Below are 26,213 nucleotides of genomic sequence, written 5' to 3'. Positions count from 1 at the left end.
TGAGAGCAGAAAATTCAAAGGAAAAGGGATTATTTAGTTTAGCAGGAAGGAAATCAAGGACAAATATGGCAGCCATCTTTAAATACAGAAGGACAGAACTTCCTCATATCCATTAGAAACAGATAAAGGTGTAATGCATTAGGCAACATAATGGATGATTTAGGTTAGACAAAACCAAGAAAATAAGACTATTTAAGCTTTGAAATAGAACACTTGGGGAAGCTGTGAAATCACTATCCACAGGAACTGCACAGGTACATCTGATCCTGCCTCCAGGCAGCGAGGATGGGCTGGGTGACTGACTGCTCTAAGACCTTTCTTGCCCTGTTCTATGATTTCTATGATTCTGCCCTGCCTCTAGCTCCCTCAAGGACGGGAATGAAATGTGACATATCTCTGTCCTTATATGTAATGGCAGGCAAAAATGACAAGTAATATGTGTATAAGGGCAAGAGATAGAAAGGTACACAAAGAAATACTGCAACTGATACAACCAATCTGCAAACATTGCAATATACATCCACGTTTTTCCACCTATCAATGCCTCTACCATTTATAAATTATCTGATAGTTTTACATGTCTCAGTCTCTGGACTGAATATCAGTACAATCCTGTATACTCCTCGGTCAGACTATATATATAAAGGAAGACAGATCAGCCTTTTTCATTGAATTTAACCCCAAAAACATAAGATATTCCAAGTACTGTCCTTCAACCCTTTGAATTTCTAGCAGAATTGAAGGGACCTATCAAGGAAGAAATAAACGGAATACCTGTGACAAAGTTAGAGGTTTCGATGCTATACTAAAACATTGCAACCACTTCATCTTATCTAACACACATGCAATTTCCCCCCTACTGTAACTAATACCAGAAGTACCAGAACCCTTAGCACTGTGTCCCACCGATTTATTTTTCTATCAATGAGAAAAACTGCATCTTAGTTTCAGTTAGACTTTTTTACTTTAGTCATTCATTTAACTGTGATTATTTCCAGACTCTGATTCTGCAACATTGGTAGGTAGGCAGGTAGATTTGGACACTCAAGAATCAGAGAGACAGAAGAATTGTATTAATCACCTACAGCCACATCCTTTCCCTTTTGCCTAAATGAAAGCAATACATATATTACATGTATTTAAAGGCATGACAGGCACTAGTTTATATTGTCAAAGTTCAAAGGAGAAATTCACTTATTCTGTCACAAAGATTTTAAAATACAAAAAAACCCAGACAAATCTTAGCTTTGACTGATTCACCCCCAAATTTGACCTCAGAAAAAAGGAACCTACAAACTTTATTTTTTACTTTAAATGAAGGTTGCGTGCTTTAAAGGATTTTTGTTCCAAGAATTTCAAAAATGGTTCTTCTGTTCCTTCCTGAAACTTCTTATGCATCTCATTATAAATCAAGAATATGCTTCATGTTCAAACTGTAGTACCAAAAATGTTATGCCTAAAACATTTGCCATTTATCTGTCTTCTATCTGTCGTTTTAGAGTTATTTAAGTATACACATTCTTAATAAAATTTCTGACTGTATTACTTGAAAGAAGAATTATTTAGCATTAAAATAGCATTATTTTTTTTAAAGTCTTGCAAGCACTAACTGACCCTCATAATGGTTACAGAAGGTAAGAAGGTACTGTTATCCTGGTTTTATCCAGAGGGAGAGCTGAGGTAAGGACGTTTAACTGCTTGCCCCATGTCACATCTTATGTCACTCAGGCCTGAAACCAGACCATGATTCTGTATCACAGGCATAACATTTCATTTTAAAAATTTAGGCATCTGTCTCAAAGCAACTGTCTTACTACTTCTTTGGGAGATTATGTTGTATCAGGAAGCACGAGATCTGTGCTCCCTGGAAGCCTACATACGACTGCATATTTGCCTTTAAAACATTTCAAACATAGAGAATGATGAAAACCAAAAAAAGTCAGTAGATACTTAATATATCATCACATCCAAAACAATTACCTAACAAGCTGTCAGGTGCAGAGTTACAGTGACACAAGAAAACCCGAAGTTGTCTTAGACATTTTTGACAGTGCAGTATCTTTGCTAAACTAGTCTTATGAAAGAGAACGTTAAAAGTACCCCAGAGAAATATAAAACTGTGTTGGCACTGCTAGTTTTGAAGGGTTTTCTCTGTCTCTTGTCCTTCTATACCAGTTCCCTCCTATCCTGTACACCTGTCATGGTTAAAACAAATGTAAGACATACCTTAATCGTACTAGTGTGTGCACCAGGATATTCTTTTTCCTCCAGCGTTGACCAACGTTGTATAAATTTTGACACTAGAGGATCATCATAGTCAACTATCTGAAATCCTGAGACGTTAGCTCCTCCAAACTGAATTTTGGACAAATCTCCATCGGTAAATCCCTGGGCACAGAAAACATTACGTCTGTTATTCCAACAGTTTTGGCAGATCTCTCAATAGTATATACAAATAAAGAGTTACCATATGACTTCTACTGGAGAAGTGTAAGCCAACAATTTCCTCAAACAGGATCCAAGTTTAAATCCTGGTGTGCCAGGATTAAGCCATCAGCTCTGCCAGCCAGCAATGCCTCTTGTTGCTCACTAGACATATACCTTTACAGAGCAAGAGCTGAGTGGATCTGTCCTTGCCATGCTTAGTTTCCTAAACAATCCTGTTAATTTCAATGGAACTGCTTCAGTGAGAAAGGGAACACTGACATGAGTAAGTCAGGCAAGCAAGTTTTAGCCAGAAATAGTTACAGCCACTGTTGGGTCCTCTTAGGAACACTAAAGCATGTGGAAGGACGTCCCATCCCCTGCCTCCTCCCTCCAGTATGAAGAACTACTTCTCAGTCTTGCAAACAGTACATACGTTTTGTTCTCCATGTTCTGTTTTAACTTGTCCCAAATAATCATACAAATTAATTTACATTAAATACTGATTACATACACTTCAGTTTAAATAAATGCTCTGAGTGGACATAAAAAGAAGCAGCAACTTCAGACCACATGATCAGAAGTTGCTACAATTGCTATACGAGGTGCTCTTTAATTATTGCATATTAATGACACTCATCAATGATGTGTTGCTGCATGCTAATACATGCTAATACAGACACTTCTACAGGGATCACAAAACTTTCTTCAGGTTTTTTTTGTGAGCTTGTGAGCTTCAGTTTATTATTGTGAGCTTGATGTTTGAACAGGAACATTCATTTTATAATATGACCTCTTCTCCATCTGTCAGCATGTTTTATTCTTAAAATAGATCAGTTTCTTGACTGACTGATCAGACTGGAGGAGCACACTATTACAGTCAAGAAAAGAAGAAAGAATGTAGATCCAGTGAAGAAGATGGCCTATGAACAAGTACTAGATAAGTTTCCTCTCTGACAGAGAAAAACACAGTTTAAAAATCATTACCATATATATTTTATACTATATTATACAAAAGATCTACAAAATTTGCATTTAAACTGTATAAGTCTGTAGGAAGCAAATATGATGTTAAACAGCTTAACAATACAAGATTCAGTAAATTTTAGATCTTATGGGCTTACTGTTACAAACTTATAGCAATGGCTAAAATAGCAACCAGTTAACATAACGAAATACACTAGGCAATTTTTCTAAACTGTTAATTTCCCTTAAGACTCAAAATGCTATTTATACAACATTTGCAATGCAAAATACAATCAACTAACAGTTAGGGGATTTTTCAAATTTTATAAGAATTTTATGGGTGCTTTGTGAATATCAGTACCTTAACTTCTTTATCCTAAAAATTAGTTAATAAATAAAAAAAATGAAACCCCACTGTTCTGGTTTTAAAGAGGCCTTTAGAGTATAATGCTTCTTTGCCCCTGTCTAGTGATATACGTGATTCCTCAGAATCCTGCCCGCCTGAAGGGGGGAAGTGTTCTTAGCAAAGGTTGGGAGGAGATGGGTTATTTTTGAAGCGCAGTAGACATACTATGGTTATTCTGTTTCCTCAGGCCCCTCAAAGAGGTATGGAAAACAGAGTGTAAATTATAGCACTCTCGGCCCTGCTGGAATTTATATCAAACACTATCACAGTCCAAGAATAAATGATAAAAAAAAATATTTAGAGGCACTCACACCATGCAATCCCCACAACTCTTTTCTGGAACAGAAAAACTAAAATTCAAGCCTGCAGAACTTGCTTTGTCTGTTACAAAAAAAACATTGGATTAGATTCCTCAGCTTCAGTAAATAACTGTTGTTGACTGTAATGTCAGTAAAATAGCCCTTCACGTTTAGACACATTTTTTTTAAAAAAAAAAAAGTTACCTTGACAGAATTCAGTGAATTTCCTGAACTTCCCCCCCTCAAGAACACTATTAGCTATACTGTCGGATCACTTATGTCAAGAAAAAATTGATTCAAACTGATTACCAAGCACATCTGAGGAATGAAGATGTGTAAAGCTGAGACTCACTAGTCTAGCAGAATGAAAGCCGAGAACTTTTAAGTACTTTCCAAGTAAGAGAAGAAATATCAATTTGCTGAATGAATCCATCAACCTGTAACGCAGAAAGTTATTTTTCTGATTTCCATACCCTACTTCTACAGTATGTAGCAAAAGGGATGAAGCTCTACGGAAGGTGCTGAGCCCCCATTGATGGGAATATTACAGGAAGCATTTAAGCCCTGAGAAGACTCAGTCAATAAAACAAGTACCATCTGAACACACGCATTTCTTAGCTTTTCTCTGTTTTCTAAAATGCATTTAAAGCAAAACACTAGTTGATGTGTTTCCGTAAACAGTAAAATGAATAATACAGGTATTTTAAATATTAAAAATGCTTACCAGATTTGCAATGATATAATGGTATCCTTTAACATGTTTACCAATTGTGATAACCTATAAAAAAGAAGAAATACAGCCGTAATAGAGAATGTTCACCTGGATTGTGGACAGAGACTTAAAAACTACAAAACACAGTATGATGTAAAAGCCAGTTATGAGCTTTATGGCATACAATACTGAGTTTGTTCAGCGCTTTACTTTTTATTTTACCTAATACGCCATTGAACATACTCTCTGCTGGTGGCAATATGTCACGTTGAAGTCCAAGTCCCAAGATCTGTAAACCGAGGACCTGAATGCTAATTACTACACTGTGTATTAAAGGCACAACCTGGACAGGAGGAACGGGCCTCACGCAGTAGGAACGCTGCCTCAGAGATTCCTGCTTGGGTTCTGATCCCTTTGTAGCAGAATTGTAATGTTCCTTGAACTAGAAAAAGTTTAAAAGCCCACTGACATTAATGAAAGCATCTACATTATGAGGAAGTCTTTTAAAGTTCAAATTGTTGTTTATTGCCCTGAGGCCTCCTCATAATCTCCCTCAAAGCCAGCTGGTGGTTTCTCAGCAGTCTCTACTGGCAGGCATGTAGCAGGGATTCTTCTCCCAAATAAGCCTAATTAAGACTATGTTTGCATGGGGAAGTTTGCATTTTGAAGCAAAACATTTGCAGAGAAAGGATGTGGGAGATAAGAGGACTCTAGAGGTTTCTTCCATCTTTTGAACAATGAGAACAATTTAGATCAAGAGAGGATGAGTCATTTTCTCACTTAACATATAACTAAAATATTCAGGGTAGGTATCTTGTAGCTTACATCAGGCTAGTAGTGAACTACATTGCACATACTTGCTTTAATGAAGTTACGGAAATATAACTGAAGGCAGTGTTTAAGACTAAGTTTTACATTACTAGAGTTAGAGGCTGAGAGGGATCACGTTACATAGGCCACAGAAGTTATTCAATTATTCCTTTTCTGAGCTCCATATTTACATGATATATGAACCTAATTATTCTAAAACAGGAACCTGGTTCAGACTACTTAAAACTCATTAGTTATTAAAATGTTTAAGAGCTACATACAGATGTACTGATGCAGCTGCTGCTTCTAAAAGCGTTGCAGGTAGACCAAAGAGATGAGCTCTTCTGCGTAAAATGCTTCTTTGTCATTGGTATCTGAGAAAATGACCAGTAGCTGCAAGTCCTTGGCTCAATGGTTAGTAAGGCTGCTCTAACTGCCACTGGGTACTGTTTCATCAATACAGCTTTCTAAAATATTACCCTGTGCCACTCATCCACAGGAACACTAAGGATGCTGCCAGTTAAAACTCCAAGAAAATTTGGTGGTGGCTCCAAAAGCCATGATGAAGGAGCTGTGGATACAAAAGGTGTCACTGGTTTAGACTAGATCTCAAGCAGGGATAGACAAGAAGTGGCAGTAATGGCACAGCTGCCCAAAGGATGTTATCGGGGCAAGTGAGATTCTGCAAAAGAAGCTGGCTGAGGAGAGAGAGCACCTATATAATAAAGAGCATGGCAACACTGACCTGCCAAATCAGAGAAGAGTCTAGTCTGAGGAGAGCTGGGGAACTGAAATATTTTTCAACTTCAACTTACATAAATCATTGAAATCTGGAAGAGAAACTATAAGGTGAGACAACAAACAAGAATGATGAAGCAGCTTTGCAAACGTGTCTATACAAAGATGCAAGGACTACAGAGCGTAACTGGGTGAACCTGAGGTTTCCACCACAACTTAAAAGCATCAGTGGGATAAAACACAGCACTACGACAGGTTTAAGAATAGAAAGCATGGAAGAAAGTGAAGAAGTTGCTCCTCTCTGGGTATATCAAGAATGCAAATAATACTTCAGTATTCAAGAAAAAACTGTTCAATAGAAAGCCTGTTGTATGCCCTTCAGTAAAAATACACAGAAAAAGAAAAGGGATACTGACAGAAAATGTCTACTTCAGGCACCCTCATGAAAAGAAGGAAATTGCTGAGGGTTTTTTTGGGGCAGGAATTTTAAGGATTTTAAAGAATAAATTTGGTGGCAAAGCAAGACTTGAAGTACATATTGTGCTTTTAGATAAGAAATTCAGAAGAACACAAAGGATACTCACAGGCCAAGAAATTAATTATTCAGCACAGATCTTCATTTTAAGAGATGGAGGAAATTAATAGAGAAACTGTTATTTTAAATTTTATTGTAGGCTACTTGAAAAATTGAAAGTGGGTTTACCTTTTTATATAAGGAAGGGAAGTTACAGAAACATAGTGTAAGGATAACAGACTTAAAACCAGACCAAACTCCAGAAAATGCTAGGGTGTCTTGCAAAGAGAGTTTCAAGGGTAAACCCATGAGACAGCTGACAGCAGTTTAAGAGACCGTATTCTGGGGCATAGCAGTAAACAATTTTTAGGAGAACAACTAATTGGAATGATATTAACTGACTTACGTGGCTGATCCAGTTATCTAGAATCCTTCAATAACCTTACAAATCAAAACGGCAGAAATGAAAGTTTATCCATCTGTATGCTTAATGAGTAGCACAAGTCTGCAGGGATAAACTGAGAAAATCTAAGACTCAAAACAAGGCAGAATCTATCAAAGTGCAATTAGGGCAAGAAAAATAACCTAGAGCTGCAATCAAAATAAGAAACAGCCAAATAAAAAAATAGGTCTGCTACTAAATAAACAAAGACCACAAAAATTAGTGGTAACAAGGGTAAAGTGGATTCTCATCTTTAAAAAACGGTAAAAGGAGAAACTGAAGAAATTTATAGTCAGCCAAACTTTCATATCAAGGAAGAGATTATAATGAATATTACATACTTAATTTTAAAAGAATCTATAGGACAATAAGTTGATAAACAGTCAGTATAGTCTTGTCACAATCAAAATATGTCAAAGTAATTTCTTTCCTTTCCTTGGCATAGTAGTTAGCCTAACAGATAATGAGGAAACTACAGGTGTGACATATCTTAAGTCTACTAAGGCTTGTGTCCTGTATGACAGCATTACAGGCTCTTAAGGGAACATGGTCAAGACAAAAATTCACAGTCAAGTAAATGAACAACAATCTGAAAAGCCACACAGAACCAGCTGAAGACGACCTGCAAGCACTGTTTCTCTCAAGCATTGCTCTACTCAGTACATTTCTTGACAAGAGTAACAAGTCAGAAAAAATGATATTAAAAAACTGCAGTTGATAGGGAGGCTGCAAATGCTCTAGAGAACAGGATCAAATTCAAATTGATCTTGAATATTAGAAAAACAGTTTGTAGATATGAATTCCAAATAAAACCGGCAAATACAACGTACTCCATTTAAGACGCTGCTTATTGTCTGAGCCTTTCCAAAATGTAACGACCTTCGTAACAAAGATCAAAACAAGCAGCCTTTCAAAAAAGCTTCAAATCAATAAATCTACAATCTGATGATATATCCCTACAGAAGCTGCACAGGCTCACATGTCAAGCTCAAGCCAGCAGCGAGCTATCCTTATAATTTACATTGATACTCTGCATGCACAAAAAGAAGGGAGATACAGAGACAGCGAGACCTTAGATACTAGGACTGAAGAGGTGGATTTGAAGGTAATGCAGTAATTTGAATCAGAGTACTGTGATGCTGTTATGAAAATATAAAATAAGTAAAATTTAGTATATCTCTGGGTGGAGAGGAGACATTTTTCTGTTCTGTTTAAAGCTCAGGAGGCCTTAGTTATGGAAAACAGCATAAAATATTGGTTAACACAGTTTAAGAGGGAGACCCCCAAGGACAGCACAAATGACAAAAAAGTTAAAGACATGAATTAGGAAAGGAGTTAAATGGAGAAGAGAAGCTGTTGATACAGCCTTCCCAAGTTGTAAAAGGTTCTTGGAAAGAACTTTAAAAGTAGAAAACGCTTTCCAGGTATCAGGAGAACTAATCCCTAGACATAACATAACTATTTATAATGCAGCATATATAATAGCGTATCAGCTACATAAAATATAGTATACTACTTAGGTTGTAGAATAGCCTTAATGAGATTTAAAAAAATAATCAGGATTTAAACCCGTATGGGATCATCCAGCTAAAATTATCTTGCCTTTGAGCAAAGGGAGGGATTACAGGGTTTGTATATTCACTTTCTGCCCGATATAAACGTGGTCCTCAATACAAACCTGTCACTTCCAAATGATGCACAATAATCAAAAAAAGGATCAAGAGAAATGAACTCTTTTTTACTTATAGAATATAGCTAGCTGCTGTCACTGAAGAACAGAGAATAGCAAACCTGATCAACAATGTCGTTGACTTTATCGCGCTCACAGTCCAAAATCACTCGCCTTTCCTTTTTTACCTCTAGATCTTGAAACAATGAACGATAAGTTTCATCTTTTCTGTCATTGTTAATATTTCCTACATTGATAGCAGTCACTTGCCATTTCTTTTCAGCAGCAGAATCCAGCACAGCTTGCAATGTTGATAAGCCTAGTGAAGCACATAAGAAAACAGAAGATACAAATGATAAAACTTCAGGAATAACAAGCTTCTAGAATATGATTTATGAGATTACTTATTTAAGACTTCCTTGTAGACTGTTTGACCTGTCACACATTGTTAGGACTCAGAAATGAAGATATGTGCGGGCCCAATCAGTTCTTACTGCATAAAATTTCTATTTACTTCGTTATAAGGAATCAGGGCAGAGCCTTGTAAAGACAGCATTTTGGGTTTACTTCAGCCTTCTTCAGAATGGGATTTTGCCAGTTTCACTGATCCACTGATGGCATTCCACATGCTGGGAGAGAGATCTTCTAGGAGACAAGTGATCCAATTACAGCAAGAGGATCAGCTGCTTATCATGAAATGCCATTGAACTGCTTTTGTTCTCAGTGCCTGCGCAGGACTGTATTTAAACCAGACCTTGCTGAAGTCTATGGCAGAATTCCCATGTTCGGCAGTAGTGCTAATGGAGTTATTATTTCTGTTGCCTACAGTTATATCCCTGATTCTGAAAGATATCCCAAGATATATTTTTCATATAGATAGCAGGCTCAATGCTAATGCCTACAAGCAGTCTACAGAAGTTTGCTTCCATTGCATCCTTTTGGCATGTTCCTGCCAGGAAGCTGTGATGTCTGTGCAGCTGCAACTGCCTACAATATATTGTAACATCAGTGAAGATTTTACTTGACTGGTTTTCCTTTTCAAGGATTAAGTAACGGAGTATAGAAACATGAAAATTAGTGCTGGGAATTAATTTCTGCTATACAACAAATACCATTTTAACAATTTCCAGCAGTACAGGAATTAGACTTGTAATTAGACTTGTACAGAATTCTAGAGAGCAATTTTAAGGATAGCAGACAGTATTATAGAAAAAAGAAAATCAGACTTTCTCACAAGCCAATTGACATTTTTGCACATTCATCTCTCTTGAAACCACAGAATACCAGGAGTCATTTCTTTGAGAGAAATTTCTGACTTAGTATGTAAAGGAAGCTTCAGGTATAGCTCTCATGAGAAATAATAGCGGTTATGCCCATAAACATAGAAATAAAGCAATAAGAATTCTTTTATCTTATAGTTTGTAAATACATCATTAAATTAAGATTAGTCAGTGTTTAGCAGTTGAGCTTTATCAGTGAAAATGGTAATGACATACAGCACTACACAAGACTGGTCATCAGCGAAGGCAGAAAATGGAAGGCTTCCAAAAGCATAAATTCAATTACTATCTTAAAGAGTTCTGGTTTTCCATGTCATCCTTAAAGAAGACTGATAGGAAGTTTTGTATGTCATGCAATGAATATTTATTTTAAAATAACAGATAACTACAGTCCAAGGGTACATATGAACTGCTTAAGTTAAAATTAAATGTGGAGAACTCATGCTAAAAAGGAAAGATAATGGAAGCAAACTAAAAGATATAGGGAATATCTTAAAACATTAAAAAGCCCTACAATTAAGTCTATATCTCAAAATAATGTTTTAAAAGGTAATTATATAAAAAAACCCACAAAAAAAAACCCCAAAACCAAAAAACTGAATCCCAAACTGAAACAGATATAATCTGTAGCATTGCTGCAGATCTCATTTTGTAGATTTCAGGCCCTCCAATCCAACTGTATGTTTCCTCAGAGTTAAACAGAATCTCAGTTAGGCATAAATTAGTAGGGGCTATTAATGTTAATACTATCCATTACTAAATGTTTCTATATTGTATTCCTCTGATCTTCCATTTTTCCTAGGGGCTACCTTTTCTTGGGGTGCTCTCTGCAGAGATGTCAAATGGTTTCCTGGATTTCTTACAGGAGGCAGATTTGTCATCCTCATATAGCTTAGTTTATTCCAATGGCAGTAACATATTGAAAAAAAAAAAAAAAAAGAAAGAAAAAAAAGAAAAACAAACAAAAAAAGCATTCACAGTAATACTTCTGTGGACTTGGAATTGTCTGGAGAGTGGTAACAGAAACGGGGCTCTGCAGAGGAGAAAACTCCACCATCCTTTTTTTAAACTGCAGGAAAACTTCTGCTTGGGAACCTCACCTGCCCAAACCTCTGCAAAGGCTGAGCAAATTAGCAAGTCTGTTACAGATAGAATCCTCCAATAATGTCACAACTTTTTCCAGAACCCACTGTTTAGTACTGGCCATACAGAGAAGGCAAGGAGGGAAGAGGACACTAATCCACATTATATGAAAGCAACTGCTGTAGTAAGGCAGTAACAGCTTGGACATGCACATACTGAACGGCCTCGCTTCTTACAGACAGGAACGAGACATGAAACTGCCCTGCACTTCAACCAGTCGGCCCTTAACCACAGAGGAGCTGTAAAAGTAGCAATAAAAGATTCTTTTTAAATAAGTCAAACTAACTCCTACTAGCTTTCACAGCTTCCATGAATAAGTTTCTTTGCCTTTTTTAGCTCACTTCTGAAGGTGGAACCATTTTAAATTATATATCGTGCCTTAAATATATGTCACTGTCACTACATTAACACTTAGGCAAAAGTGTTTAGAGGAATTGTGGACCCTGTGTACTCAGGGTCTGATGTCAGGGTTGCTGACTACATACTGCTTGACTCTGCAGGTTAACCTTGTGCAATCAGCGGGAGCACTGAGGAGCAACCATTTACTCAACATAAAGGTAGGAGGTTCATGCCTTGGAGCTTGTTATCACTGGGGTGCCTTGCGACAATTAAAACAAACAAATAAGAAAAAAAGGCATAACCAAAGGGTGACTACAAATAACAATTTCATGCTGTTATTCCTGGCCAGGTTCAGCCAGCGCAGCTCACAAGAAGAACTAGGAGTTTTTCAGCACTTCCTAAATATAAATCACAGGCAGGTCATGTACTGCACACTGCTAGCTGATTGACAGAGTATTGGCTAAGCAAGTAGTTTTACATCTGTCCTTTCTAAAAAAGCTGAATGTTTCTGATTCTAATGTGCACTCGAAAAGAATCTGCCAGAGAAATAGGCTGAGGGTTCGTTGTTCCACATGACATTACTGTTGGGAGGCTACACACCAGTGTAAGTTTTTCTAACTTTAGTACTTACAACAGTGATAAAGAACTGTCTTGAGTTGTTCAGTTGTTCGGTTTCTGAACAACATAATGTATAAAATGGCATCAAAACGCAGAGAATCTAACGTCACCCCCTTACTTAACAAGCCATGGAGCGGTATAGCCATCCTTTAAATCTAGTGGCACCTCACCATTGAACATGCACTTAATATTCAACTCTGACCAACGAACAGGCAGCCCTCAAAAATAGCCTTTTTAAGAGGAAGAGGAAAAGATAAGAATAGAAAAAAGTTAGCCAAGGACTACTAAGTGAGTAGCATCTGATAACAAAATTACAACAACGGCATTCCAGAAAGGGCAGTTAAAAAAAACCCTACTTCTGTATAATGCTACTTCTTCTCATAAAACTAATAAATACACCACAATTTGCAAGTGATTTTTCCCTAGTTCATAAACTGATATATTATTACTACAGCCATAAAAGGGCATAGGACTTGAGAAGGCTGTACTACAGAGTAAATGGCCCAAAAGCAGTGGATTTGGGTTTATCAGCAACAACAACAAAATCTAAGCTCAACAGAGGAGAGGAACTCAAGTATTTATCAAAAGCAGTCTCCAAAGAAGCAGGGACTGCAACCAAGATTCTTGCTTGGTGTCCAGCTATCGGTTTTGCATGTGTGCAGTAAATCTGTGGAAGCAGATGGCCCTTCACACTCAGATGTTGGTTTCTTTCCTCCTTAGATGATTCTTTAAAAAAATAATAATAATTTTTTTTATAGGAAGAGTTTTACAACATGTAATTAATCTCACACTGCTTATCAGCACATGCTTGCAATTCTATTAATACATACCGTAATAATTTCATTCTCATTTAAACAATTTTGTTTCTGTCCTAAAAGCTCGTTTCCACAATTAAGCACACACACTTGCTGCAGGTAAACATTCCTCATTTACTTTTCTAGTACTAATCCAGCATTTCAGTGAGATACCTCTAGCAAACAGCATGCAGATAAGAAGTACCACATCTTACCTCTGTCGCTGTCATACAAATACGCAAACTTGGTCCACTGATAGTATTCAATCAAGCTAAGAAGAGCTCCCTTGAGGTCAGGTCTCATCTGAATGACAAAGGGATGTGTTCCATCTGTTGGGAAGCTGGGAGTTATGAAGGAGACATGAAGAGTCCCACAGAATGATGTTATGGTATTTACAGACTTCTTGTCATAGAATCCAAAAATAGCAAAGACTCCTCTTGAAAACTGGGAGCAGACTAAGAGGGAGAAAGAAAATAAAATTAGGTGGGAGAAATTTTTCAGAAGATTTATTAAAAACTCTATCATGTATATATTTATGAGAAATAATGAAAATGTCTGTTACACAAATACTAGGAGAAAACAGTATTACTCTGCTATGGAGATTATTAGTTGTTAGTATTATTAATCAGGAACAGCTTCCACTAGAAACAACAACAAAAAAATAATCAGAGATGCGGTTCATATTCCTAGACAATTAATTTTGAAACAAAACTCACCAAGTTATTCTTAAACTCAACATATACTATAAAGAATAGTGATGCAAACATCAGTGGCAGCTGTAGTTTATAAAATGAGTCATTATGACCACTCATATTATGGAAATAGATAATTTTTTGTCATGTTGAAAATAAACTAGCTCTGAGGTCAAGATTCACTGAGCTTTTTGCAAAATACCTTAAATAACTTTCCATTTGTTGAAGTATAAAGCCAAAACTGGAAGTTTATTAACAGCAGAAAAGTAAGAAGTTGATCTGGTTTAAATCTCTTCCATTTGAAGGTGTTATTTTAATTCCTGCTTTGTAGGACTTGGCAAAAGCCGGTCCTTCTGGATGACACTGGCAGTCATGCTGTGGAAAATGTAAGCCCATAGGTGTAAATAACACGCTGATTATTCACTTTTTATCACTGGAGACAATTCAAGCCAATTGACAGATGCTACTGACCACAGCAGCCTGTATACAAAAGCTAGTTCTGGGTTAGTCTCTTCTTTGACACTGCAGGCTATACCAGTGCCTAAGTTCTAAAACCAGGGTACAGTAAGGAAATGTTCATCTCTAATTCTCCTTTATCACTGTAGGTTCTTTGGTTTGCACATAGTCACCTTGACCAAGAGACATCCTTCTAGAGAAAACATCTAGTCAGCCTCACTGCAATCCCTGCTGCACCTGACCTGCTTATAGACAGCAATCACAGTGTCATTGAAGCTAATTTTGCCCAGCTATTTAGTGCACCGATCCTTGAATACAATTCACATAAGGACAAAAAGAAGTTCACTTATTTTAAAAAAATCTCAGATTTGAGTTAATATTAATACAATGTTTTGTATTTTAAAGTTATTGCATCTTAATAAAAAAAAAAAAATCATGCCTTTATGCCTGTTCTTGTGTATTGCTATTCTCTTCTTAGCTTTGCGTATCTGTCTTTGCTACCACAGTCATCTCTGATACCCTAATTATTTCTATACTCCAATTAAAAGAACCTAAATGGTACAGGTGAAATTCTGAGTCTGCCAGTTTCAACAGTTATCACCTATCAATTTTAATTAGATCACAATTTCACCTCAGGTGAGAGAATACAAGTCATTAAAAAACTTGATGAGTAATACCCCTTTACAAAAGGATGCTGTGGGTTTTCTAGGGCTAGGGTAGTAGATGGTCAGACCTCTTCCATTCCAACTGCAAAGTGGTATGTAAAGTTCCAATATTTAATCTCAAGTGCTTTAAGGGTATAACACTGCTCATGTTGAACAAGGTTTCTGAAGAAGGCTGTGAATTTTCTGAATAGCTTTTCTTGTTTAAGTTACTGGAACTCCTTCTTCTATTCCAAATCACTATGCTTTCACTGAGACAAAACCAACTCACTGCCTCCCCACACACTCATGAACAATTGTTTCCCATCTGCAAAGGCTAAATAAATACTTTCTAAACTTGCTACAATAAAGGCACTAACGTCTCATAATCCACCTTCAAAAAAGCACATTAAAATAAAGCACCCTCGGCGAGAATTCTGCAGAAGACTGTTACCAGCACACTGCTGTGATCTTCTGTATTAAACCATTTTAATGCTGCATATAAGGTGACAGAGACAGCAACTGTGTCATCCCAGGATCACTGAAAAATAAAGATGTTTTATGCCAGTACTGCTACCTCCCAAGATGCTATTACATCTCCTGCCACACTTCCTCCTTTTCTCCAATCTCCGGGCAATGATTTTAGGCATAGATGATGCAACACTGCCTGCAACAGCCAACAACCTGGGCCAGCTGCCTGCACCAGAAAATCTGAAAAACACAGGTGGGGCCTTCTCAGGAGTGCCACCGCAATCCCTAGCAGAGGAAAGCCTGGGTCTTTGGAGCACCGTACTCCAGTCTCTGTCTTGGTCCTGTCCCCCCCCCCCCCCCCCCCCCCAGTCCTGACACTGGAGATCTGGACCCTCAGGACGTGCCAAGCACCTTTGGGGTGGCCGAGCCTGGCCCGCCTGTGCCATGGGATGCTTTAGTTCAGGCTCAGTCCTGGGTCCTGAACCCCTGTAACTACACTGATCGCCACTGCCACTTAAAACAAAAAACACTGCACTTGGGGGGGAAAAAAAAAAGTATCTCCCTCCAAATCATCACAATTATTTGTGATGGCAAATAAAACAGAGCCCAGATTACTCATGCTAGGCTTCAAACATGAACTGGGATTAAAAGGTGGTCACGTACTGGGTCTGGCTGGGATGGCGTTCCCTTTCCACGTAGCGGCCCACGCGGTGCTGCTGTTTGGATTTATGGCCAAACCAGCATTGCTAGCACACCAGCGTTTTAGCTGTTTCTGAGCAGTGCCTGCATAGCAACAAGGCTCGTTTCTCCCTCTGCCCACCCCAGTGAGTAGGCTGGGGGCAGGCAAGAAGCTAGGAGGGGACACAGACAGACCAGTTGACCCAAATTGGTCAAAGGGATATCCCATGCCATGTAACACCATTATCAGCCATAAAACTCTGGTAGAGGATGAAGAAGGTGGGGGGCTCTGACTTGCAAGGTAGCTGCTGCTTGGACCCTGCTGGACATCGGTCTGCTTGTCGGAAGGGGTGAGTGACTGCCTTTGCATCACTTGTTTTCTCTTTGTCCTTCACTTATTAAACTGTCCTTCTCTCGACTCACGAGTCTTCTCACTTTTGCTCTTCATGTCCTTTCCTCTGTCCGCTGGGGGCAGGGAGGAATGAGTGGCTGTGTGAGCGTACGGCTGCCGGCTGGGGTCAACCCATAGCAGGTAGGAGGTGTTACTCCACCTTCCGCCCACCGGACAGACCTGTTAATGTCCGTGGCCTGCACGTGAGCAGGTGAAGGAGTTCTGTACCCCTTCAATGCGACAAACGTGCATCCAGTCCACTCTCCTCAGAAGACAACCACTGCTCTTTCAAACTGAACATCCTCCCTGACACGGCATAAAGTCATCCCGCCTCTTTCACTAGTTACTTACTACCTACTGATCAAACAGTTCTCTTGGATTAACACAGCAAATGGCTCTCCATTTAATCACCTTTACACCTGTTAGATCATCAGGCCTTACATGCATGTGTCTTCTCCTGGGGAAGACGGGTAAAACTGGAATTTTTATCTCCTCTCCTGGGCAAAGCAAGAGACAGGTAAAAAGCACAACCTCTAGCTGGGTAAGTCAAGCCACTGCAGTTCGAGCTACTTACAGGTAGCTTAAAATTCAGCTTTAAAGATGAATTCCACACATACACATATACAATCCTGACAAATAGTACGATAAAAGCACGATATAAAGTATGATAAAAAGCAAAACCATTTTAAGTTGTAAAAATTATTATGAAACCTGCCACACAGACATAAACTTTATTTTAATTCAACCAGGGCCACCTGCATGTGAGAGAAAAAACTCTAACACAAATCTTGAAAGTGAGGACATAACACACAGTAGCAAATATTAAGCTATGTGGGTCAGCCAGAAAATCAAGATCAACTTTAATCCAGGTAAAAATAAATTTTCATCAGTGATCAGTGTCACAGTTGTATACTGAAGAACTGCAGTGCTCTGGGTTTGGTTTTGGTTTTTTTTTTTTGCATGAAATTCCTCTAAAGGTAAGTGGGAGGGCACGTATGCCATGCAATAAAAACTTGCTAAAAATAAGCATTTTGACTTTGTCCTGAGACAATTGCTTCCAGTTGTTCTGCGGCATTTGGTCTCACAGGAGCAGGAGGGAAAAGAAGGGATTGTATTTCCAAATATATAATGGCAATCCAGTGGATAATGCAGAAAGCGTAATTGCTTTTGGCAGGATTCCCACCTTAGACTAAGTCTACAGTCATGTTGTTATTGATGGGCGACATTAGTTTTATAATAGTGAATCACAAGCTGTTCAGAGTTATTAGATTTAAAAAATCATGATGATTAGGACTCACAAGCCATTGAAATATGGAAGATCTATTTTATTAAAGACATTACAAGCAACTGCCAGGATTCATTTCTTTCAAGCTCTTCTACATGATTTGTTTTTCATCGGGCTTATGTTGTCTTTTCTGGAAAGAGTCAACAGTCTACTTAGCAACAAGATGACAAGAATATAGGAAGCTCATTTGGTGATCACTTCTCTGGACAGATTACCCTAGAATGACAAATAACTGGGAATTCCAAGACACAGGGTAAATAATTAAAGGTACCTGAGAAACAACAATTCCCAGAAGGTCCGTTAACTATAGTTAAGTATTTTATATGTGGCTTCTCATTGTACTTCTATTAACATAGCCTGGCAAAAGCCTAGTTTGCCCTTGTTTTCCAGAACACTAAAAATGCGTCATAGTCTTTTCTTCCAACAGCCAGGGCTGTTTGTTCAAAACCAAAATTAAGCTCAAGCCCGCAAGGAGAACTAGGTGCCTTGTCAAAGGAGGGCCAAAACCAACTGCTCAGTTACTAACTCCTACAACTGTTTCTTCTTAGCCTTCCTTTCTACCACGATTCACTCGTCCCTTTCTCTCTTTCACATTTTCTTCATTTCACTGTTCTGTTCTGCCAATGAACTCTATAGGCAGGATAACCTGACATTTAGCCCTGTGGCCGTAACTGGCTCTCCAGAAACAAAGAAATACAGCCGCATACATTCTTTGCCTCTCATCATATAGAGCGTATTTCTGTGATGCGTATCATCTTACACCCTAGAGACTTAAAAAGTGCCAACTGAAGAGTACATCTGAAAATTCAAAATATAAAAACACTCCAAATACGCTTAGCTTTACACAATGAAGTGATGCCAGTTAAGGAATGATACTTCATTTTCATGACTGAAGAACTGAATCTTTAGAGGCACAAAACCAGCTAGAAATAGTTGCATTTGAATACATATGCTTAGAAACTATACCTGATCACGTCTGCCTATGCTACGATTTCCTTTCCAAAGGGAAAGTAATGAACCTAATTATTGTTTACATTCAGTGACAATTAAACTGGAAATTACAAAATGCTCATTTAACTTAATGGAACAAATATCCAGTAATACCTGCATATAGGTAAGCTTTCCAAAAAGTGTTACTATGACTCTTAATATTCTTCTAACTTTTGCAAGTATTTCTAACTTTTATTTATGTGAGAGTTTTGATACTTGGTTTCTGTTCATAGATGAAAATTTAGAGTGACTGAGAAAGTATTTGCCATTCAGTGCTTATATTTTAAAAGCTGTCTAGTATTAATGTGGTTTTATATGTTATTTTGTTATACTAACTTGGTCTACTACAGTACTAACAAAACAGTTTTAGTATTAACATAGGCAAATAAGTCTTCAGTGCATATTATTTAAGCACACCCAATAGAATAATCATCTTCTTACTTCTCAAAGAAAAAAAAAACACAGCACAAATGTAAAGAAAAAGTCAAGCAGTGCCTCGGAAAAAGAGGACCAAATCACAAAGGAAACACTCGTTGGTCTGAAAAGTTGATAGATGAGTCGGAAGTAGTCAGGAACAAAATACAGAAGCCAAATGCCCAGTTGGTAATTTCAGCTTCTGAAAAGCGACATTAAGAACAAGCAGACAGCAGAAAGGAACCACAAACAATAGATGGAACAAAAGTAGCAACAACCACAGCTGCCAAAAGAATTCACATATGATTGAAACTGCATCAGAACTCATTATCAAAATAAAAAACCAAAGCCATTAAGAAAATTGTAGCATAGCAGAAAGCATATTTTATACACTAAAGATTTTTTTTTTTTGTAGTAATGCTATATATAATCTGCATGATCTGTTTTACCCATTCAGATTACACTATTACCTTCTATATGTGAGGGGTAAACTTCTTTTCAGGAAGAGTGAATAAGGCATAGGGAATCATGCAAGTCCAAAGTGTTATTTAGAACCGTGAAGAAGCATGTATTTAAAGCACAAATTGAGATGAAGTTACTTTACCTAGGGTCATGGCAAGCTAACTAAAATTGGGAAAAAACAGTTTTCCAAGGCTCAAAGAGCATACTAACTGAAAGAGAAGACAATGGACCAAAGCTTCATGCTAGGATCCAATAAAATGTGGACACAGAAACCAAATAAAGGCTGACATTTTAAAATCCCAAGATATCCTTTACCAAAGCAGAGAGGCAAATCAATGCCAACTAAAACATCAATGGCAATCAGAATTATAAATATGTTATACTTCTGGATAGCAAAACACTGAATTATGTAGAAAAGACCTTCCTTATTGTCTCTTTTTGCAATTTTTAATTCCAGCACCAAAAAATGCAGATTTTTCTCTTATTTTGAGTATTTAAGAAAATCTGCTTGCTTGGAGTCACAGCTATTCGGTACTGATCTAAACTGTGTACCTTCCTCTTTGCAGATTGTGCATATATATATGTATATGTCGTGGTAAAAAAAGAGACAGACCTCACCAGGAAAGATAAGCATTGAATATTGAGCTCACACACAAAACCAAAGACAGACATTGACCCCGTAAATACTTCAGCGACGGTTTCTGCACCTGGACATTCAGCATTAAAGTACAAAACAGCTTAAAGCAACAGCCAGGTAGTCAGCAAACAACAATCCGTAACAGAAAGAGGGTCTCAGTTTTGCACAGATGACTATAGAGAAATCCTCACAGCCTCAGAGAGGGAAGAAAGCAAGATTTAAAGGCTGGAACATCTGCAGAGGACAATTATGGTGGAGCAGATATAAATAAGGTTTTTCCACCTTTTCTGGCAGAAATGTGGTCTTCAGTTATTGCTACAACCTGAACTGTTTGTTGACAAATGATGTGAACAAATGGAACTTTCCACACCATGCTATCAGCAAAAGTGGCTTTGATCATTGTGCAAAATTAGAGTCAAAACCTGGGTTGCTGCAGTACAAAACAAGCTCAAAGACCAAAGGAGAGGCAGATTAATCTATTTCAACAGTCAATCATACGTCACACTGAGGAAAGAAACTTTGTGCCAATATGAGATATTTCAAGCAAGTGCAAAAAAGCCTTCAAGAAGTTAGTGGCCATCTGTTAAGAAAGTACATGATGATATGGCACAGCTTCTCTATATGCTGATGCTGCAATAATGAAAGTGGTAAATAAACATCATGTTCAGACTGAAACAACAGGTCAGAAAAACAGTCTGTTTCAATGACAGTTCCATTCAATTACATATTGCTTAGCTGTGTACTGTAAGCATTTGGAAATCTTTTTCATTGCTAGGACAATTACCATGATGCAAAAGAAATCACTGCAAACACTACTGAAAGAATCATGGTAGAACAATTACGCTTTTATGAATAAGATTTCTGTAACAAATTTAAAATGCAATGCAAGTCTTCTCATGGAAAAACCTGCCCATATTTCACGCTTCTTACACAGCTCTTCCCAGAACTGTTAGGATTCTAGTGTATTTGTCTACATTTCTCATTACTGATAGCTGAAGGAGATAAAATACTTCCCGAACCCCAAATCTGGTGATCTGGCAACTCTTAAATAAAACTTAAAAAAACCCCTGTTGTCTCCAAAATCAGGACATTCTTCAGGAAGCTCCTCTCTCCTGCCTCCCTTCTTTCTTTCCTCCCATCACCCCAAATAAAAAAAAAATGCTACTTCCATTTAATTACATAAAATTTAATTCATGTATTTCCTTCAAATCTAAGAACTCACCTTGCAAATCTGCCTGTCTGGCTTTCTGAATGGGTTTATACCTTTCCCAACAATTACAACCTTGCGGTAACACAAAATTGTGAGTGCCTGACAAGGTATGACCCTAGATGTATAAGCAGGTAATCAAATCGAATCAAAGAAGATAGTACTGGCTTTTCAGAACCAAAGTGCAAGTCATGGAGAAATTGCTTGTTCAAGGACAGGCTCATAGTTTGTGCAATCAGTGTAATTCTACTGAATTTAACAGAGCCAATATAATTTATCCCAACTAAAAATGTAGCTCTCCATTTTGAGCATGACCATTATCACAAACTTTTCAAACCAAAATTGTTATATACAACAGAACACTCATCTCTTCTTCCCCTTAATCAGCATTCCTGGGAGCATCCCTTTCCTGCATTTCATGACACTAATCATCTTCCAGTTCCCAAGAAAGTGTCATTGTGTAAAACTGTATTTGAAAACTTGTAAAAGGATTTGGGAAGAGATAAAATTAACTTAGTAGCAGGTACAATTACTTTTTGTTATAATGTTGGCAGATTGGGATTTGATTTATGAAACTTGATTTTGTTTTCTTGAGCTAAAAGGGCCAACAATCACTCCTGAACAGATTGTCTAACATTGCTTGAGATTGCTTTATACCACCTAAAAGGAAACACAGTTTCAGCACAGTTTCTCTGTTAGAAGGATATAGGGACAGCTAGGGAACAAAAAAAAAAAAAGAAGACTCTGAGGCTGACTCATTAAAATGCTGAAAAAATTTTTGGAATAAATATTTAGGAAAATGCTGAAAGGAATAAAGAGGCTTTCCTGAAGCAGAGAAGGTATAGCAGGAAACACGTAAATGCTCTGTTACTCTCGAAAGGCTTCATACCACATTCTTCAAGGAACAAACTGTTACTTTCCAACTGGTCATTTGTGACATCCGTACACATCATTCTCAGAAAGTCAGATGTTTAGTCCTAGACATTTACTGCTTACATCTCTCTGAAATGATGCAGCCAGGAGCCTCCTTCATCCACCCAGCACAGTCCATCCTACACCTTGCCGCTCCAGCGCCGCCAGCACTGTGGCACGCAGCTGGGCTGCAACAACCTGTCACACCTGCCCTAAGGTCTCAGTCCCTCCGGGCGGCTGAACCCAATTTCAAAATAAGTAATTTAACTAAAACCTTTGGCATAAGCGTACCTCTGCAGAGAGGAATATCACACAAACTAATGATTAAATGTAACAATAATCAAGATGAGAGACCTCGATTTTCTATGCTATCTTGGCTCTAACAGCTTCTACCCATCACAGGAAAAACGACAGACGACTTCTACCTGTATAACCTCCACCCAGCATTATTCCAACCCAAACCACTGACCCACAGCAAAGGCTGACTTACACTTACATGTCATTTTTTGATGGCTTTTTAGCCTGTACTTCCAGACATAGTCTCATTTCCTGTACCATCTTCTGGATTTATGACATTCATTGGGATAATCTGCTGTTAACCAAATTGCTGGGCTCTATTTGTATTTGCAAATGGTCTAACACTCACATGGCACGCCTGCCTATCTGCAAGCTCTATTTGTTCAATGACCGTAGAAATAACAGATATTCTTTATGTGTTGATATTCAAATATCATTCAATAAATACTATTAGTAATAGAAATCAGAAAACCACTAAAATTCTCCTTATTAGGACACCCTAGTGAAGAGCTTACTGTCCTGATTATATGACTTTTTTAATTAAGAGAAGAAGTTATTAGAAATTAAAACAGCATGGAGAGCTTTAAAATGCTAAGGTAAAATCAGCACTCATTGCAAGCACGGGAAGAAAACTTGTTCCTTGCCTCCCCTTCGTTAGTGTGGTGGTTTGACCTTGGCTGGATGAAAGGTGCCCACCAAGCTGCTCTACCACTCCTCTCCTCAGCAGGGTGGGACGGGGGAGAAAATCAGGTGGAAAACTAAATCTCATGTGTCAAGACAAAGGTAGTTTAATAAAGCAAAAGCAAAGGGCACACACAGAAGCAAAGGAAAACACAAGATGTTATTCCCTACTTCCCATCAGCAGGTGATGTTTGGCCACTTGCTCGGAAGCAGGGCTTCAGTACGCACAGAGGTTGTTCCAGAAGACAAACAAATAACCAATGCTCCCCACCTAATTCCTCCTCCTTTCTCTTACCTTTATTGCTGAGCAGGTGTCATAGGGTACAGAATACCCCTTTGGTCACTCTGGGTCAGCTGTCCTGGCTGTATCCCCTCCCAAGACCTTGCCCACCCCCAGCTTGCTGGTGAGGGGGGAACGCTGGAGGGACATCCCCGATGCTCTGCAGCACCCAAAACATTGGTGCATTAGAAACCCCCTTCTAGCTGCCAATACAAAGCACAGCACTGAGGGCTGCTATGGGAAAATTAACTCCATCTCAGCCAGATCCAACACAGTTAGCTCCTTTCACCTCCAACAACTTGATGCATTTCAAAATACATTAAAATTTAAGCTCCTATTTAGGAAAAATCAGTTTAACACTGGTGGAATAAATTCTTGTTAACCAAAACTTACGAAGACATGATAAAGCATATCATTAACATTTACTTTAACAAAGCAATGATTCATCCTTCAAAGAGGAAAATATTACAATATATGCTGCGCTGTGACTGAAAGTGCAGTTCCAGATTTTTTCCTGCTGTGTTCAGATCTCACAGGAGCAGGGCTCAGCAGCTTGGGTGAGGTTTCACACTGTCTAACCTCCCAAGTGTTGCCTACATCACCTGAGCCAATTTGAGCACCTCCACTGTCCTGCATGCTATGTATAGGCATGCACATACGCTACATAAAACTAAAACTAATTTATGGAGGAAACCTGTCCAACATCTAAAATGGTGTGAAAGCATGTTCCCACTCAGCATCGTGACAGTGTCTGAGAGTCACAGTTTATGGGACTTTACCTTTTGTACAGAAATCCTCCTGTTGTATTATATATGCTCTCACCATATAAAAGTTTTGTAGAGGCTTACAGAATTACTAGGTTGGTCTTAATAAAAATATGCCATTCACCCACCCCAACTGCTGTTTCTGTGGTGTGCCCAAGTCATTTCAAAAAAAAAAAAAAAAAAAAAAAAAAAAAAAAAAAAAGGAAAAGCCTTCTAGTTTCAAACCACACCTTTCCCTTTAGCTGAACATAGTAGATCTCAGTGTCAGGAAATTGCTGTGCATGTAATAACTCATTTTTGGAAAACTAGTTTTTTCCACCATAAGGATTTGTTTTTATGCTTTAAAACTTTATCCTAATTCAACGGAGGTAAACAATCATCAAAATATTTACAAACACTATTTAGTAAATTTGCTTTAGTAAAAGCAAATAGCGCTTTGCAATTTCCCTTGCAAAAAGTCACCCGAAACTGACCCTGCTAAGAGCTTCTAGGCACAGGTTTAGTCAAAACCATGGTCTTTTCCACGCACATTTACATCACGGAAATTAAAATCCACTTGTTCTTTCTATCAAATATCAGAGTAACGTATTTAGCATAGTGTTCCTCCAGAAAACTGCAGGTTCTGGGAGATGCATCAACTTAAAGCAGCCAGTGATAAGACCCCTAGAAACTGATTACCGCCATTAAGAAAAAAAAAATAATTTGCCAGTAATTATCACCTCCACTGCACATCCAAAGGCCAAACTAAGGATCTAGTCTGAATGCCCCAGCCGCTTGGGAGACCTATTTGTAGCATATGGTGTGCTCTGGTCATTCATGCTGTGCCTTTAACTACAGGCACATTAGCAAGCGGGGCACTGCCCTAGGAGACATCTGTGGAATGGAAAACCCGTACTGAAAATTGAACGCATGGATTTATATTTTGGGCTGACTTTAGGTCATCCCTGTGGACTAAAGGCCCAATTACAGTTTGAATGCACTGACAGAACTCCAGAAACACATTTTCTCCGGTTGAGTTTAATAAAAAAAGCATTGTTGCTTGTGCCCCTACCACTCCATAATGAGAAGCAAGCAGCAGAGTCAGGGTTGATTAGGAAGTTTCCTTCAAAAAAACCAAAACACTCCCCATTCTTAACCCAAACTGAATCACTTAGGTGGAGGCACCCATGTAGTTTTTCAGCAGGTATGAAAACTTATTTCCATTTGGACAGAAATAAAAATTTTGTATAATGGCATACCACTAGAATTGATTATGGTGGGCTGCACAAATTTAGGGTCAACTGAGTGTTTTGTGTTCTTTCACTGACAACATTCTAAAAAGGAATTTATCCCAAGATCAGAAGTATTAAGCTTAAAAACTTCTTTAAGATTTTCGTGTTCTTAACAGGTACTTAATTTTTCACACTGATACATGAAGGGGTCACACCAGCTCCCACAAACAAAACCCCAAACAAAACAAAACACAAAGTAAAAGATACTTTGTTTACCCATGTTGACATCTGGCACAGTCCTACCATTAGTGTCTGGTTTGGGGTTTTGTTTGAAGTTCTAAGTGACTGAAATACTCCTAAATGCATCGCTTCCCAAAAAAATATTACCTCTCTTCTCTTCTGTTATTTTTAAAAACTCACAACCTTCAAACAAGTGTCATGATTTGAATGTCTGTTTCATGACACGAACACTAGGCACTGACAAAATACAGTAAATCACAACATAGACCTTGCAGACCGATTTGTTATGCTTACAAGTGGCTATTTAAAATTTCTAGCACAAGTCAGCTGGAGTGGTTGCTGTACATTGG

At 38.1% G+C, this 26,213-nt stretch overlaps 1 protein-coding gene across 6 annotated transcripts in view; it reads right to left on the bottom strand.

The window, feature by feature from the left end:
• GRIA2 (glutamate ionotropic receptor AMPA type subunit 2) overlaps nt 1-26,213 on the bottom strand; it is a 97,001-nt gene that overhangs the window by 39,648 nt on the left and 31,140 nt on the right. For all 6 annotated transcript variants that reach the window (XR_008730358.1, XR_008730359.1, XR_008730361.1 and 3 more), the window contains exons 3-6: nt 13,370-13,609; nt 9,103-9,299; nt 4,820-4,873; nt 2,227-2,388 (exon numbers count right to left, since the gene is read on the bottom strand). Coding sequence is in view for 3 of the 6 variants with exons in the window: in XM_055699758.1 (XP_055555733.1) it covers nt 2,227-2,388; nt 4,820-4,873; nt 9,103-9,299; nt 13,370-13,609 (653 nt within the window). In the remaining 3 variants the exon portion in view is untranslated. The remainder of the gene's footprint in view (nt 1-2,226; nt 2,389-4,819; nt 4,874-9,102; nt 9,300-13,369; nt 13,610-26,213) is intronic.

Source organism: Falco cherrug, chromosome 1 (assembly GCF_023634085.1).
Source record: "Falco cherrug isolate bFalChe1 chromosome 1, bFalChe1.pri, whole genome shotgun sequence".
Lineage (NCBI taxonomy): Eukaryota > Metazoa > Chordata > Aves > Falconiformes > Falconidae > Falco > Falco cherrug.
This window is presented reverse-complemented; position numbering and strand designations above follow the sequence as displayed.